General features: G+C 36.4%; 1 protein-coding gene across 1 annotated transcript in view; it reads right to left on the reverse strand.

Moving 5' to 3' along the window:
- Positions 1-16852, reverse strand: part of LOC103896741 (dynein heavy chain 5, axonemal) — a 152017-nt gene that overhangs the window by 82723 nt on the left and 52442 nt on the right. The window contains exons 31-37 of the mRNA XM_019471358.1: positions 12380-12514; positions 11168-11357; positions 8416-8633; positions 7183-7494; positions 2031-2120; positions 1696-1932; positions 1011-1178 (exon numbers count right to left, since the gene is read on the reverse strand). Coding sequence (XP_019326903.1) covers positions 1011-1178; positions 1696-1932; positions 2031-2120; positions 7183-7494; positions 8416-8633; positions 11168-11357; positions 12380-12514 — 1350 coding nt within the window. The remainder of the gene's footprint in view (positions 1-1010; positions 1179-1695; positions 1933-2030; positions 2121-7182; positions 7495-8415; positions 8634-11167; positions 11358-12379; positions 12515-16852) is intronic.

The following is a 16852-nucleotide window of genomic DNA, read 5'->3' on the forward strand; positions in this document are numbered from 1 at the left end:
TAATGGCTGCTGGCATTGGTACAACTCGCTTTATGTCAGGGCTTAGAAAGCACATGGCTGAGGGACACAAAATGGCTCTAGATTTTAAGAAAGCCGAAGGTCAATTTAGGCCAGAGTTTTTCAGTTATTTTCAATTTCATGACCTCTGCAAATCATCCACTGGAGGTACAGATGTCTGTATGGCAAATTCAGCTGTCCCAACAGTAGATCAGTTTTATTTAGCTGCCTCTCATTGAGCAAAGAGTCTACAGATTCCCCTGGAAATCATAGATGTCATGCTGAAAACCATTACACTTGCATTTTTTCAAATAAGGGATGCCAAGTTTGGTATGACATCTGCATTTGTTCAGCCTTTTGATTATTGGCTCTTCTATAGTAAGTTATTAATTTTTGAAGTGTCATATGATTAACCTGCACCATTTTATAATATGGAAAGCATGTATTTGTTAATTTAATAGCAATCCTGTTATTATTTTCTTCTACAGAAAGAACAATATGTCATTTTCAGTGAAGGAATTAAGAGAGCAGATGATAAACACTGAATTTACCCTCTGAAAAATTACCCTGAGTAAAGAAGGAAGTTCTTTATTTCTCCTCAGTCTGGCTTGTGAAGAAAGTCTGTGCAACAAGGGTGTACAAAAGATCAGTTCACACATGGCACCACCAACAAAGCACGGGGAAATAAAAAATCCTCCAAGGATCAATATTTTCTTAGCAAAATCTCCAATTTGACTTCTCAAAAGAAAAGAAAGCATATGAAAGAGCATTTGTCACATGACCTTGTGGCCACGGTTAGCAAAGTTTAGAAGAACCCTTTATACTGTAGTATAGATACTTACGTTTTTTGCTTGTAGGCCATGTGAGTTCTGGCAAAATGCCTCAGTAAGAATGCTAGTATATAATCTGAAGAAAAATCAAATTACTCTTACACTTCAATTTAACATTTGTGCCAATGTCAATTATTGCAATGTTATCATACAAGCTATTACATGTTTTTCCATTCCACCTACCTTAATCATGACTGTTTTTGCTGTTCCCTGTTCCCCAATTAGAAGAACAGCTTTTCCTTGCCTCATGATAGTGTGCATTAGAAAGTCTGTTCGGACACTGTCTACATTTGGAACTAGAATGGAAGTATATTCTGGTACTGAATCTTTAGGGTAAATATATTCAGGGAGCTGCATAAGAAAGACACACAAAAAGTTTGAGATTTTCTACCTGCCCACACAATCACATTGCATCAGAACACAAAACCAAATGTACTTTATAAAATGTACGTTAGCAAAACTTTCCTTCCTGAAAGCCAAGCATCCATTTATAATCAGTCAGTACCTTAACAAACTTTTCTAAAAGGATGTTAGACTAATGGGATATTTTCACTCCACTATTCTCTGTTACATGAAGAAAGCTTTTCCTTGCTGGGACTTCTTAAATAGTAAGGCGATAGACAGTAGACAAAGCTAAGATCACTTCTGTTTCACTTCCAAAGCTATTTCAAATGCATGTTCCTAGTCTCTGCCAAAGATATTTGTGGAGAAAAGAATCATTCAAAAAAGGAACTCTTGAGCATTTGGTAGGGTTAATCTTCCTAACGAAATCATGCAGGGTTTTAAATAATAAAATAATATGCCACTTACCAAATACATCTTTCTTGTATACTCATTAAGAAAGCTTAACATGTCACAGCATACGAACCTTCTTTGACCAATGCTCCCACTGGCCACAGGCATTGATACCAAATTCAAACATGGTTTCTTCTCCGTTCACAGCTGGAAGTTCTTTCACTGCGGGGTGCTTCCGTAAGAACAGCTCCATTTTCAGTCTGTCATCTGGTTCCAAAAGAGCTCCGGCTGACCACATTATAGCAAAAATGAACAAGCGAGCAATATGTTCCTCGCTGAGCTGCTTCTCATGTCGGTCGGACAATAAACCCTGCAAACCAGATGCAATATGTAACAACTGCCCTCCTAGAACAACGTCCCAGCACAAATAACAGAATGAGAGAGAGAAAAAATGAATGTCATATCTACCTGTAGGAGGTCAATAGCTTGTTTGATGTACATACATTCTAAAATTGGCATTTTTGGTGTCACAGCAGAGAAAACAAAATCTATCACATCCTGGAAAGGAAAAAACATCGTTTAAAGAATCTATTTACCACTTTCAATGGTACGATTTATTCTTAGATGAGACCAATTTCTTAATTTCAAATATATTCTAAACTTTATTCCAAACAACATTTTTCCCCATGTCTGGGATTATAAATATTCAGACTTAGACCATTAAATTTTTCTAACAATAACATATTAGAAAAATAAATTTGATGTACCACAGTCAGCAGAATTATTCATATGAGCTCCATGCAGCCATTTCCTGAAGAGCAATATGAAGACTGCTTTTCAGTTACATCAGGGATCTGCCATTTGCTCTTTCCACTGGAGATTTTCATCTACCATTGCCATTTTTGTAGTGGGAAGATAAAAGCACTAGAATTGTTGTAATGATACGTATATAATGCACAACCTCACCACTATATATTTCTGTCTATCTGATCTGTTCTGACTGCACCATAATGTACCTATCCCTCTTGAAACCAATACTCTCAGTTTTCTGTAGAACCCTGGCAGGATCCAAAGGGAATTTTGCAATTGATTTTAATGGAACCTGGACTTTCCTCAGGTTACTCCATAATGATGGCTACCACGCCTGCCTTTGCCAAGTGTTCTGCAACATCTTTAGCAAAGTCTCAGATTGACGTAAAGTCCTCTCTGAGATTTGCAGTGCAGAATTATTTTAAAATATCAGTTGCCATCCATAGTACAGGCTGATTTAAATTATAACCTACTTTCACCTTCATTTAACAATTTTTAATATAATTCCCTCCCTATGGGTTCCATTTGCCTTTGTAATCTTTGGAAATCAACACTGCCTACTCATTCTGGGAAGTAAAAGCACAACAGGGACACTATGGGAGAGAGTAATTTTGGAGGATTTCCATTTATGGCTCCCATGTCCTGTCAGTGAGAAAGCTAAGTCAATGAAGACATTCAATCACCCAAAGATGTAAACAATCACCTAGATATTTTTGAAAAATCAGTGAGCTGCTTACCCACATACTCACCAGATTTATTCCAATTTTCAGTTCACTTTTTTTGCCACTGAAGTTCTCTAAATACCCTATGCTGAGTATTTATTGGCACAGAGACTGAATCAAGGTTTTTACCCATCCTCCTGAGTTCCATCTCACTAGAATAGTGGGTTACACACACAACAAAGGTATATATTATGAGAAAAAACTCACTTAAGCATCTTAATCTAGAATAAGGCTCGTGGCTAAGTGGTCTGAGAAAGAAGACAGTCTGAATGTGGGCATACATAGGAGGAGGGAGGCTTAGAAAACATCCCTTTTTACGTTATTTCTTGTTGACTAGCAAAAGTGCTTCCACCTCTGTGTGTTGCTTTTTGTGGCTTACCCTCTAAAATGCATGTTTTGCCCCCAGCAGTACATAGGGTACTCAGGTGACTAATGGGGGGTTTGTGGGTTCCACAAGGAATGGGTAGAAGTAAGGCACTGAAAGCAGCGTGGGAGATTTGAATTTAAAGACCTTTAAAATTTGGACCTAAATCTCTCCGAGATTCAGTTTCTTCACCTGTAAAATAGACTAGGTGTTTCACAGGGCACTGCAAATTGTTTAATAATTGATTTGAGACACGCAGAATAAGGATATTTCATGAGTCAAAGTAGTCTGTACTTTCAAGAGCCCAATTTTCACCACAACAAATTTCATGGTACTTATGATTCCAGTGAGGTTTGTGTAATTCTTGTTCTTTGAGTTTATGGAAAAAAAAAAAATAAGGTCCATATACACTAATACTTTATTACTACTATTTTTAAAACAATACACAGCAGAAAGAAGGATGCAAGATCAAGATAGCAATTAGCATGAATTAACTACTTATTACGGTATTTTGTTTGGACAGAGGGTCTGGAAAAATGAGTTTGGCCATGACAAATACACACAAATTGCAAAGAATTTGGATCAGGAATTTGCTATACCTTACAAGGAGACTGCAAAATGAAGTCAGATGGCAAAAACTCATATGAGAAAAGACCCTTTCGCACAGCGTACAGTCACTGTGGAACTCACTGGACTGTAGAATCCTCTTTAGGACAAGAAGTTGGCAACATACTCAAAGGGTTTCGACAAGCACAAGAACAATTAAATAATGCAAAGTTATTAGTATTTTTAATATTAATTTGAACATCATCATTTAAACTAAAAAGCTAAGAAAGTCTTTGGGTTATATATTCAACTCTATGCTCCAGAGGCAATAGCAGCCTTTACCCAAATAAGATTAGGGTGAGATTTAATGTGGAGGGAGGAGTAAGTCACATCTGACTACTCTGCTGTTTTTAGAACTTCTCTGAAGTCTCCAGAATAGGTCAATAAGGGATCCAGGACACCAGATTTTATTAAAAAAAAAAGGAAAGTGAGTGTGATTTAAAAATTACTAGGGTTTTTTCATTTAAACAGTACATAGACATGCTGAAACTTATGTTACTCGTAACATCCGCCACTAGTTTGAGCTTCGCACTTTACAGACAAACTAAATAATGCCACTCAGGTAATTATTTTAATTATTTCAGTTCTTTGAAACTGTCTCAGATAATTACTTCCATCAGCTAAGCAATTATGTTGCTTACAAGTAGCAGCATCATTCACAGACAAGAAATTGGCAGTACAGTTTCTAAATTTAAGAGAGTAGAAACTTTAGATGGGGATAGGAGTTTACTTTAAATTACTCTTAAGCAGGAAATGCTGCTGAGAAAAAAGAACTGGGAAAGGGAGGGTGAAAGTCCAACCCCTCAATCACCATTTTGAAAAAATCCTGTGGAAATAGAAAGGACTCAAAGATAATCTCAATTCAAAATAAAGTTGAATTTTAGGGTTTGTTTGTGAGGTTTTTTGTTTGTTTTTTTTAAATAGATCCTTGTCTTTTAGACTACCTCCTGTCTTTTATATAAAAACAAATTACTTACAGTAGAATTTATAATATACATGAAAAGAATAAATACATTCCACTGATTCACAACTATCATTCTCTGGTGCTTCCTCCTACATTATTGCTACTTGCTGTACCTTCATTAATGATGATTTTATCCAATATGCAGCCTTTCAGTGACAAATACTATTTTTATTAGCATAAATAATGACTGTTTCTTGTAAGCAGATTGGAACTACTATAACAGTTGTCTTAAATCTATTTTGGTTGAATTTAGATTGATTTCAAAAGGTCTCCATAGGTATACTTAAAAACTGATTCTCCTTAGTTACTGTATTTCTATCTATAGCCTAAACATTTTCTTGTAAAACTCAGATATTTGTAAGCTGCTTATATCCATGCTTTTCTTAATAGTAGCATTAAATTCACCAAGGTCTGTATTTGGGGTTTGACTACCACTGTTCATGCATCTTATTTCATAAATTTTATTTTAGAATTTTGGGAAAATAATTACTGTAAAAAGAGCCACCTGAATACAAAAGTAGTGTTACCCTCATCTGTAAAATCACTGTTATCGCTTCTATTATTTGAGAACCAAAGATAGCTCGTTAAAAGTGAAAGAAAACTGACAGCATGACAGCTTTCATTTACATTTTGATAGTTCCAAATGCAGCCTTCAGCACAGAACTAACTTCATATTTCACTGCATTTTCATCTCTCAATCTAATAAAATACATATTTTTCTGGACTTTATTGCTATTGCTTCAGGCTTGGGTATTTTAAATGTTATTATGTTTTCAGAGCAAGTTGTAGCATAAAATATAAATAGAATTGTGGCAAAGAAGCAGTAAATTGACCCACATACACATTATTTTGGAAGCATATTTTAAAATTCATTATCAGAATTATTTCTCTTGCTGCTGCAGTAAATACTATGTCATATCATTATGTTTTGGAGGGTGCACAAAATGAATAGCTTGTTAAACATTGGTTTTAACGTAAAGGAGCACTGAAATGAAACATATCTGTAAGAAGACATTTGTTAACGTTCAAGGCATTCTAAAACTATATTAATCACTGCTTTTATCATGATTTATAAATAAACTTTCTGAAATGTCACTCAAAGTTCATTAAAAACTGCATTTGTAAAATCCAACAATGATGAAAAATATTACAGGAGAAATCCTGTGAAATCCAACACCAATTACACAAGAAAACTGGCAGGAGAGAGTCAATGGGAAAGCAAAGTATATAAGGAAGTTGCATGTGTTCCACAGATGTTGAGGAAATCAGAAGATAACAGCGCTGAAAGATGGCAAAACAATAACTATTTCTTTAAAGAATTCCAAAGAAAAAATAAGAATTTCAGTGTAATTGAAAACAGCGTACTACTGAGATTATGCTTTTAGATCCACTATTGAGTACAACCATCCATAATATTAATGAAACCTTTTTAATGATTCAGTATGCTAAGGCCAAATGGAGGAGAAAAAAAGTTCGGAATTCTCCCTTTAGATCTACTGATTGAACACGATTTAGTCAGAGAATGCATCAAAGAGATGCCATCTCAAAAATCTCCTTCGGAACAGAATCATGGATTATAAAATCAGAAGAGACCACTATAGTCACCTGCGCTGAGCTTCAGAACACCACAGAGCACAGAACTGCCCTTAATTAATTTGAACTATAGAATGTCTTTTAAAAATAACTAATGGGCCAAATGCATTCCTGTTGCAGCCGAAATTGAGAAAGATTCCACCAGAATGAATCTAGCTTAATTTCTTTCCAAATTTACTTCTTTACATTTAAAACAAACAAGGAAGTTTATCCACTCCCTTTATGTATCCTAACAAGAATTAAAATTTCAGTAACAATTACAGCCAAAGAGAATATCTGTTTTGCCAATATACATTATAAAATACTCACAGATTTAACAATTCATTGTCAACTAACCTATGCAGACAAAACAAAGCATCCAAATTATTCATCTGTTATAGTTTCACTCATTCATTAATGTTAGAGATAATTTTCTCTTTTTTTTTATATCCTTCATCCTTATTTTATTACATAAACAAAGAGAAGTAAATATTTGAAAAAGCACTGAGGAAGAAACAATGCTTCATTAAATAAAGAATAAGAAATGCAATATTTTTTTTCTCAAGTTGTTGAATTAAGTACCTGAAATACAGCATTAAAGCAATTCCATAGGACATCAGAGTATGTAACAGGTAGCGTTTGCAGCCAAGCTCTTAAAATAGGTTTCCAATCTAACACCGAAGAACTCATGAAGACCATCCCATTGCGAGAAACTGTTGCAGGGGAAGCATTGTCAATGTTGTGAGGTTCAAAAATAATTTTGCAACTGGGGGACATCGGAATACGATCTCCATTGGCCAAAGTAAGGGTCTTATTATCGTCCAGAACAGAGTTCAGATTTTCAATCCATATCGCATCAACAGGTCCATCCAAAACTATCCAGATATGCTCACCCTAAAAAAAGGAGACACACACACACATGCAACTTTACGTACATTGACCAAAAACACACATTTGCTTAATCTCAGAGAACGTACTCTTGGATACAAATAATGAGTCATAATTTGGTGCTGATTAGCTCAGCATGAACTGCAGTTTTTATAATTTGCTCAGTGATTTTAATCCTTCTTTTGTTATCCTATGTCACACCAAAAAGGATATTAAGGAATAGTGACAAAAATTAATTTGGGCTGTTCTAAGCATGAAGCTGTCCCTTTCTTCTACAAAAGTACATCAGGCAGTGCAGCATCCACCAAGGTGGATGAAAACATTTCCCATTAAATACAGTCACAAACACGGTCACACAGTCAGTCCTTGTGGGATGTTACCTAAGTATTTCATGTAAGGCTTCCCATTTTCCAAGTGAGAACTGAATGAAACTTCTGAAGATTTGAGTGTAATTATGATTCCATGAAACATCATCTGCAGGTTTGATAAGAGAATTGGGAAATGCCTATACTGATTTCTTACCAGAGCCTCTTACATTCTTATATAATTAGTGAAATAGAGTGGCAATGACATAAAACCAGACGGGAGAAAATTAACTTTCCTGTCCTCACATCAAAACATGAACAGCCCTTGTTTTTGCATTTGAATGGTGGGACTACCTGCTTATAGAAGGAAGCAAAACCCTTAAAATCTCTTCCAATTTAATTCTGGAACCTCAAGTGCTTGGGAAGCCTATTGCTCTCTGTCATATACATGTAATTGTGACTCTGGCGTACATCGAGCTATTCAGACACAAAGCAAAACTAACACTGTATTTTACCATTTGATTTTACAATGTAAGATCTTTCACATAAATGACAGGTAATAAGACCTTATAGGAACAGTATTAAATGTCCTTATTAACTGTCATGATACAATATCCATTACCTTCTTTGCTTTTAAAGTTTTTCTCCATAATGTAGAGAAAATACCATCTGTCCAGTCATTTGTAGCAACATCAAGGGTACCAAACATCTGGGAAGCTGTGATTGCCTTTGGGTTCATTCTCATCTCTTTATGAGGAGCACCACAATCTGTCATTGCTTTCATCAAAATATTAATGCATTTTGTCTTTCCTGCACCAGTTGGACCTAGAGTCATCATACCTTAAAACAATACAAACATGGTTTAAAATGAAATGTCAAAATGTCATGCTACCATTTAATGGTTCTTTGCATCAATGATCCTTGTTTTATTTTTATCAAAAGCCAATACAAAAAAGATGTTTCTCACTCCACTTACTCAATGTTGACTGAAATGGAATTTAAAAATATTATTAAAAGGCCTCTATAAATGTCTGCTCTATTATGATAGGCAAGCCTATGTGGGTCTGTATCCTCCCTCAGGCAGTTCTGTTCCTTCTTCTAATTGGAAAACACAACTGCCTTTTGATGTTTGCATGCAATGACATTGACATGACTGGTTGTAAACAAAACCAGTAATTTCTAAACGTATTTAATGAGAATGAGTAGTTCCCAATGATATACAAAATCGAGTGTATCTTTCTGATGCAAAAATAACAAAAGTATGTACCTGCATCCATCCATGCTGATATTTTCATACATTTTTCTTACATAAAAAACAGTTAACAGCATCCACACTTTTAATTTCATCAGTGTATACACATATTGCCTAAGGAAAAGAAGCCATATCTTCAACAATACATTGAACCTACAGTTGATCCTTTTTAGTTGTGTTTTCTAAATAAGCTATTCAAAAGGCCCAGAGTCTGTCCAAAAGCAGATGGGACATTCAAACTGAGATTTCCAAAGTCATCTAAGGGAGCTAGATAACTCCTGTTGACCCTAGAGGAAACTGGACAACATAATCCTTAGTTGGCTTTGAAAACCTCTTCAACAAAGGTATGGAACAAACGATCACAAACCCAAGTTACAAACCTAATCCAGTACAATGCAGACTGCCTCTAAAACTAAAGGGAGCTGAATGTTCCCAAAAACAGTTTGGGTACCCAGACAATCACTTTACTCATGCCATAAGTTATATATGGGGAGATCTAATCCAAGCCCCTCAATGTTAATGGAATGGCCTTTCTGCTGGTTTCAACAGCATTTGAAAACTGTTATGCAAAAGAGACTTCAGGATCCATGCACTGAATCTCCACGCATACGTGCACACACGCATATGTGTGTGTGTGCATGAGCACTCCATTTGCATACATTGCCTCTATTTCAACCAAGAGAAGTCATGCATTTTACAGATTTTTCCTCATTACTTGAAATCTCATGGTTACCTCTCCACAAATCCAAGGGTCCATGAGTAGGACAAATGGAGGTCAGGAAAACAGAGATCTTTTTCCCTCCATGCAACAACTTGTGTCATAGAAAGGCCCTGGGCATCCAAGCGTTAGGCCATTTGGAGCTGCATGACCCCTGGGAATAGCAGGGACATGTGGAGAGAAGAGGCATCTAAGCAGAATGCCACAGTGGATCCCGGAGACTTTTGGGGAACAGTGGTCTGTGGCGACTCACAGACCAACAGCTTCTTCTAACAAGAGGCACATTTAATCATGACTGAAATCATTAAAACTTTCATGGTTCCTGTATAGATATAGGTGTTGTGATTTGATATGGAACATTGAACCCAGCGATCTGGATGTAAATTTTTAACTCAGCACAGCATTAACCAGTTCTTTGGTCTAACCTATAATCGGAACTAAACCTTTGAGGCATTAAGCTCTCAGACTGTGCTATGCAAATGAGGATTTCCTTTTATTTGTTCCATTAGTTTAAGCTTACTATTCTCTTATTATGACATGAAAAGAGAGAATAAAAAGGATGGCATCTTCATAAATCTTTGCTACTTTAGTTACATTTCCTTTATATTTTCTCCTTCATATACAAAAAAATCTTTACTTGTTAGAGGTTGGGGGGGTGGGGGACACGTCAAAGCAGGGGTTATTTTTTTTTCCACTCAGCTATGAATTGTAAACCTGGTTTTACTACTGTCTTTGGTACCCTTCCTAGGGCAGGATGAACTTTACTCATTAGCCTTTTGTGCACTGTAAAAATGTATTTTCACAGAATCACAGAATGGCTGAGGTTGGAAGGGACCTCTGGAGGCCATCTTGTCCAACTCCCCTGGTCCAGCAGGAGGTAGGCTTATTTCTCCTCAGTTGAAATGGCCAGAATTGAACACAAAGAACAACACTTGGAATTATACTTCATGATTGGTAGGATCTATCAAAGTAAAGGTTTGAGAGATTACTTTCTGTAATCTTCTCAGCATCATAATCTCACAGTAACATTAAACATGAGCTTCATGACTGAACTGTGTCTGAGGGCAACAATCATTTACAGAACACTGAACAAAATCGGCTGTTTCTGAATTTTAATGTATACTCTACATTTTAACTTGTTCCATAGAAATTTCAATCACTGAAGGCCACACTCATATTTCCCATAAAAATGTAATACACCAAAGCTAAAATCTCACTATGTGTGCATTGCACGCTAAAAAAAAGTCATAACAGTTTCCTAGCAAAATATCCACATAGGCTTTAAAAATGACATCTGTTCAATTTTAAAATACGTTTTTTGTGAGAATAATCTGCATTCTGTAGCAGATAATATAAAAAACTATTGCTTTTCTGCAGTCTCAAAACCTCATCTAGCATGCTAACCATGTCGGACGCGTTGAGTTTCATACAGCTGAATGAGTTTAAGTATCCATGGTGGATGATGAATAAGCCCTGCTTTCTCTGCCTGTTTCTGAATGGCTGACTGTAGTTCAGGATACCCAGCTTTATCCAGTGTAATTCCAGGGAATAGGTCATTAATGAGACTCATAAATAAAGGTTCATCTTCATCCACCTGTCAAGGATAAAGTAGGGGGAAATACATTATTTGTTCATTGAAACTATTATTACAGCTGTGAACAATCTTCAAGAATATGCCATTTAAAAGATGGCAGTAGAAAACCTTATCTTTTCCAAAGCAAACATTATAATTACGAATCAGTTTTATAACATGAATTTCATACAATGCAATCACAAGTAGTAATTTCTAAATTAAATACTTAAAGCTTATAAAAATGTTAACATCTTAATACAGTTTTCGTCAATATACACACACACACGTTTCTTCATTTGTTACATAAACCATCAAGATTTATTCACAATTATTTTGCCTTGGATTTTTTATGATTTTTTTCCTTCTGTAAATCACTGAAGCATGCCTATAGGTTTGAACACTTGTACCAATGAGCTGAATAGATTAACATCAGAAACAGAGTAACTGGTTCCATCACAAAACTGGCTCCCAAGGTAAATACAGAGTCTAGACATGCTATAACCTTTCAATTACAGCAATAAAAAGAAAGATGAATACTTTAAATAGTAATATCGAAAGAGACTAGACTATACAAGTAGGCACTACCTGCTTCCAATTACTTCACTCATTGCAATTCTTATGATGTTCTGAAAAGGCAACAGACTCCCAAGAAATTTATAAATTGAAATTCTGGATTAAGAAGGATCTTTAATGACATTATTAAAAGTTAATACAATGTATTCTTCCTTTCTCTCCTTAGATAGGGCAGAAAGAATTAAAAACAAGAGCCAATTAGAGGACCAGGTTAGGTCCCCTAGGTTCTGATGGTATTTCCAATGATTTTTTCAGCTAAGGCTTCTGATGTGTTTTCCTCTCTTTAAAAGACAAATAGTGCTCACACCGTAACTGTATTCTGATTCTCCACTCACTGATAGACCATATTAAAAACTGCAGAATAATGTATCCAACTGCTGAAGAAAAAGATCTTTTCAAAGTTCATAATAAATACACTTACAAATGCAAACAAAGTACTTTTTTGGGGAAAGACACCAGTGTTACAGTACCAGTTTGGAGAGGTTCATGTCCCGCAGAACTCTCATCACTACGGTTTTCTCTGGCTCTTTGGGATTTGATCTTTTCACTGCTCCAAGTGTTCTTAAAACAGACAGGATATTTCTAAGCCCGAAGTCATAGTGAACCTTGAAATAATGCATAAACACAATTGGTACCACAAAGATTAAACACTTTAAAATCAAGTGAGGGCTGAAAACTAAATTCATTAAAGAAATAAATATGCTATTGAACTTTTAAAGATTATTAATTTTACAGCTATTCATCTTTTCAACTGGATTTCCAGTTGCTATCATATCCTGAAGACGTTTTCCAGTGTTGCATGTCCATACCTGCCCAAGTGTCCCTTTTGGTGGTAGACTACCACTTTCACAAGTCATCTGTAACAGAGCTGCATCTTCTATCATTTTCCTAAATTCATAATTTGCCAGATGCACAAACAGCAAACCACACATCTTCAGACTACCCTCTGTTTTCTGCTCATACAAGGACTGTTGTTATCTTGATATATGGTACTGGGATTCGTGACTAAAAGGTCCAATGTCTTGCTGATATAAAGAAACATACTGAAATTATTCAGATACAATTTGTTATATGTAAGCCTATCCTATCCTGTACTTAATGACTTTCTGCTCTGTGGATGGTTTCGTAACAACTTGGTTCAGAACAGAAGGATTTACTTCCAACAGCCACGTGCATCCTAGAGGTGAATCTAACCAGCTTTGGACTTAGGCAGGTTAAGGGCTGGAATATCTTCCCTTTCACTACAGATGCAGCTGCATATTTGCAGAGCCATACAGACATATTCAATTAATTTTAGCACTTGTACCTGAACATAACATTCTGTCTTAGTTAACATAGATTTGAAAATATATGCAAATGTTCTGTAATGTGTTTCCTCTTTGACTGTTGATACAAATCCTAGAAGGAAAGCTATCAGGGTAAAGGTTTTAAATTATAAAGTCTCCACTACTGCTGGCTGCTCAGAAAACTAAGTGGTAAAGACAGACATGGTAGGACATAATAAAGATATTCTTACATTTGGAGAATATCTGCTCCCTCTGATTGATTGGAAATGCTTTTAAGACCAAGAGCATAGACTCTTTTTTACACTCCCTGTTGTGCGTTGACCTTGGCCAGCTTCCAGACGCCCACCCAGCCACTATCTCATTCCTCCTGCTCAACAGGACAGAGGGAGAAAAGGAGATGAAAAGAAAGCTCACGGGTCGATATAAAGACAGGGAGATCACTCACCAATTACCATCACAGGCAAAACAGACTTGACTTGGGGAAAATTAATTTAATTTATGGCCAATTAGAATATATTTGAATGGTGAGAAACAAAGACAAAATTAAAACAACACCTTCCCCCCAGCCCCCGCCCCTATTTCCCAGGCTGACGAATTCGAACAATACATTGAGCACAACTCAGAATATTCAGCAAGAAATAACTTATTGATTAGGTTTGCAGATGATAGGGGGGTTGGACTAGATAACCTTTAGAGGTCCCTTCCAACCCAAACTATTCTATGATTCTATGATACCAAGCTGGTGAACTAGACCACAACTGGAGGTCAAAATTACCAAGAGAAATTCAATAAATGATCTATGTATGATGCAATTAAAAAAAGACAAGTGCAAAATACTACACAGATAGAAATAACCAACTGCACCAACAAAGAAGAGTAACAACCCTTCTTCATTCAGTTGAGAAACAAGTCAGGTGCAGAAAGCTTTGCAGAAAAGTATCTGACATTGGACTGAAGCCATAAACTTCCCTATGATATCTACAATTATATTGGGCAATAAAAATGAAAGTGGACAGTTGAAAAGACATTTCCATTGCAGTTGGCACTTCCGTACTGTGCCCAAAAGTTGGATTCCACACTTGAAGATGAATCCTACTGAAGAGAATTTAGAAAAGAAATTAAAGTTACCAGCTAACTAGAAAACATGCTATATCAGGAAGAAGTAAATCAAAATCTACTGTAGAAGTAGGAAGAGCAAATATGTACGATGAGTTACAATAAAAGTCTTCGACATGCAAAAAATACCTGCAAAGAGGAAGACAGAAGGAATAGAAAGGAAAAGAAGTAATGTACTTTACAGCAAGGGAGATTCAAGTTAACTTTTAGAGAAAACTTTGTGACCATAAGGAAAATGAAACTTTGGAACAGATTGCCTGCGAAACTGCAGGCTGTCAACAGAAAAATGTTAAGGAGAGTCACAAACATTTATAGCAAATTATTTAGCTAAGAATTATTTTTCCTCCAGAAAGGTAAATGCATAACTCTTCAAGGCTCTGTCCAGCCTCAGTTTCTATTATTGAATCAGGTGCCAAGTTGTTACCAGTTGAAAAAGTTAGATGCAAAAATTCAGCCAGGTACTGCCAGGAAATCTCATTTGCAGATGGAAACATTAAAACAAAAAGATTAACAACTTCCTGTGAAGTTTGGAAGGCAGATTATATGTTGATGACAAAGTCCAATATCATTTAGTAAATGACGTGCTAGTGAAATATCCAGAATCATGACAAGAGCTGATATATTTCTTTTACTCCTTGCTAGATGACCATCATTGACATACTGGAATGAGGCCTGCAAAGGATGACCAAGTGAGAGGAAAAGAGGCAATGATCAAAATTTGCAACAGGGGAAATTGCAACTGTTTGCATAAGGAAAAGATTCTTCACAATGAGAGTGGTCAAACACAGAAAAGGTGCCCAGAGAGACTGAATATCTCCACCCTTGGAGATATTAAAAACTCAGTAAGTACCTTATCAACCTGCTCTAAATTGACCCATGTTGAGCTAGAAGTTGGACAAGATGACCTCTGGAGGCCCCTTCCAACTTATGTGAGTCTATGATTCTATAGAAGTGACAACTTTGTTAAGTTTGAAGAAATACTGTCATACCTATTAGAAAATCTAAAATGACTTTTAAAGACAGATTTTCTGATGCATTCCAACTGACCTACATGGCGGGTGGTTCAAAGTGATCATCATTTATTTTCCTTAATCAGTCTGCTAGTTTTACAACTGTTTTGCCTTTCAGGAATGGCACAGAACAGCTAGAATTTGCTAGCAAATGTGGATTATGAGCTATTTCTTTACTACATCTTTTAACAGCAGGCAAAAGATTGCACTTGGGCAAAATGGACTGCAGTGGTATAGCTGATGGTCTTGTAAGGAAGAATTAAAAATCTGCAAATAAAAATCTCAACACTAGAAGCATAGTTTGCTGTTGTGGGGAAAAGAAAGAAGGGGTATCAGTGGTTTTCTCCATATGAAAGCATCTTAAACAGATGATCCTCAAAGAGGGATTATGGCCTTATTTGCTTTCGAGTTTTGTTAGGTTTTTCTTTTCAGTTTCTATGGTTTTCCCTAATCTGGGTGAGGCTCTGTGGAAGGAGGCAGTAGGGAACTTTGACTAGAAGTCCTATAACAAAGGCAAATAATTCATCTTTGGGGGCTCTGTCAGAATAACCATTTCACAGGCTTGTGGACACCTTGGGCTTCCTACATTGCTAAGGACTGTTCTTTTACTTTTGTGTATTTTTCTTTACTGAAGGAGATGATAGTCACCCAGGATGCCTTTGGCTATTTGTGAGTCAGAGTTCCTCTTTCTAGAGTCTGCATTTATGTGTGTAAAATGTCTGGAGGACTTCATGTATTCCTTCTGGCAAATTCCTTTTAGATTTTGTGGGAGGTCAATTCAGCTGGTGAATACTTGTTTGTTGTTATTTTCTTCTGTTGATATTGCATTTGCTGAAAACAGGCCATGTTCTGCCATTTCCTATTGCATTGATTCTTTATGTGACCCCATTCTTTCCAGTCAACTGCCCAGATACCCAGCAGTACTTACTTCAAATTTAAAATTTACCATTAAAATTTAAATAAGTAAGTACCACTGGGAAAGACAAATTAACATGCCTCTAAGAAAGCCTGTCTGTACTTTATAGTTCTAGTTTTCTGGCTAGACAGAAGCAATTTGTGTCCCACTGTACCCTTAGAAATATCTACGGTTCATGGGACTCCCATATCTAATCAGATGAACTCATTAGATCTCTCTCTACATACAATTATATATCATAGAATCATTTAGGTTGGAAAAGACCTTCAAGATCATCAAGTCCAACCATTAACCTAGCACTGCCGAGTCCACCACTAAACCATGTCCCAAAGCACCACATCTGCATGTCTTTTAAATACCTCCAGGGATGGCGACTCAACCACTTCCCTGGGCAGCCTGTTCCAAAGTTTGACAACCCTTTCGGTGAAGAAATTTTTCCTAATATCCAATCTAAACCTCCCCTGGCGCAAGCTGAGGCTGTTTCCTCTCGTCCTATCGCTTGTTACTTGGGAGAAGAGACCGACACCCACCTCGCTACAACCTCCTTTCAGGTAGTTGTAGAGAGCGATGAGGTCTCCCCTCAGCCTCCTTTTCTCCAGGCTAAACAACCCCAGT

Source organism: Aptenodytes forsteri, unplaced genomic scaffold, assembly GCF_000699145.1.
Source record: "Aptenodytes forsteri isolate BGI_AS27 unplaced genomic scaffold, ASM69914v1 Scaffold97, whole genome shotgun sequence".
Lineage (NCBI taxonomy): Eukaryota > Metazoa > Chordata > Aves > Sphenisciformes > Spheniscidae > Aptenodytes > Aptenodytes forsteri.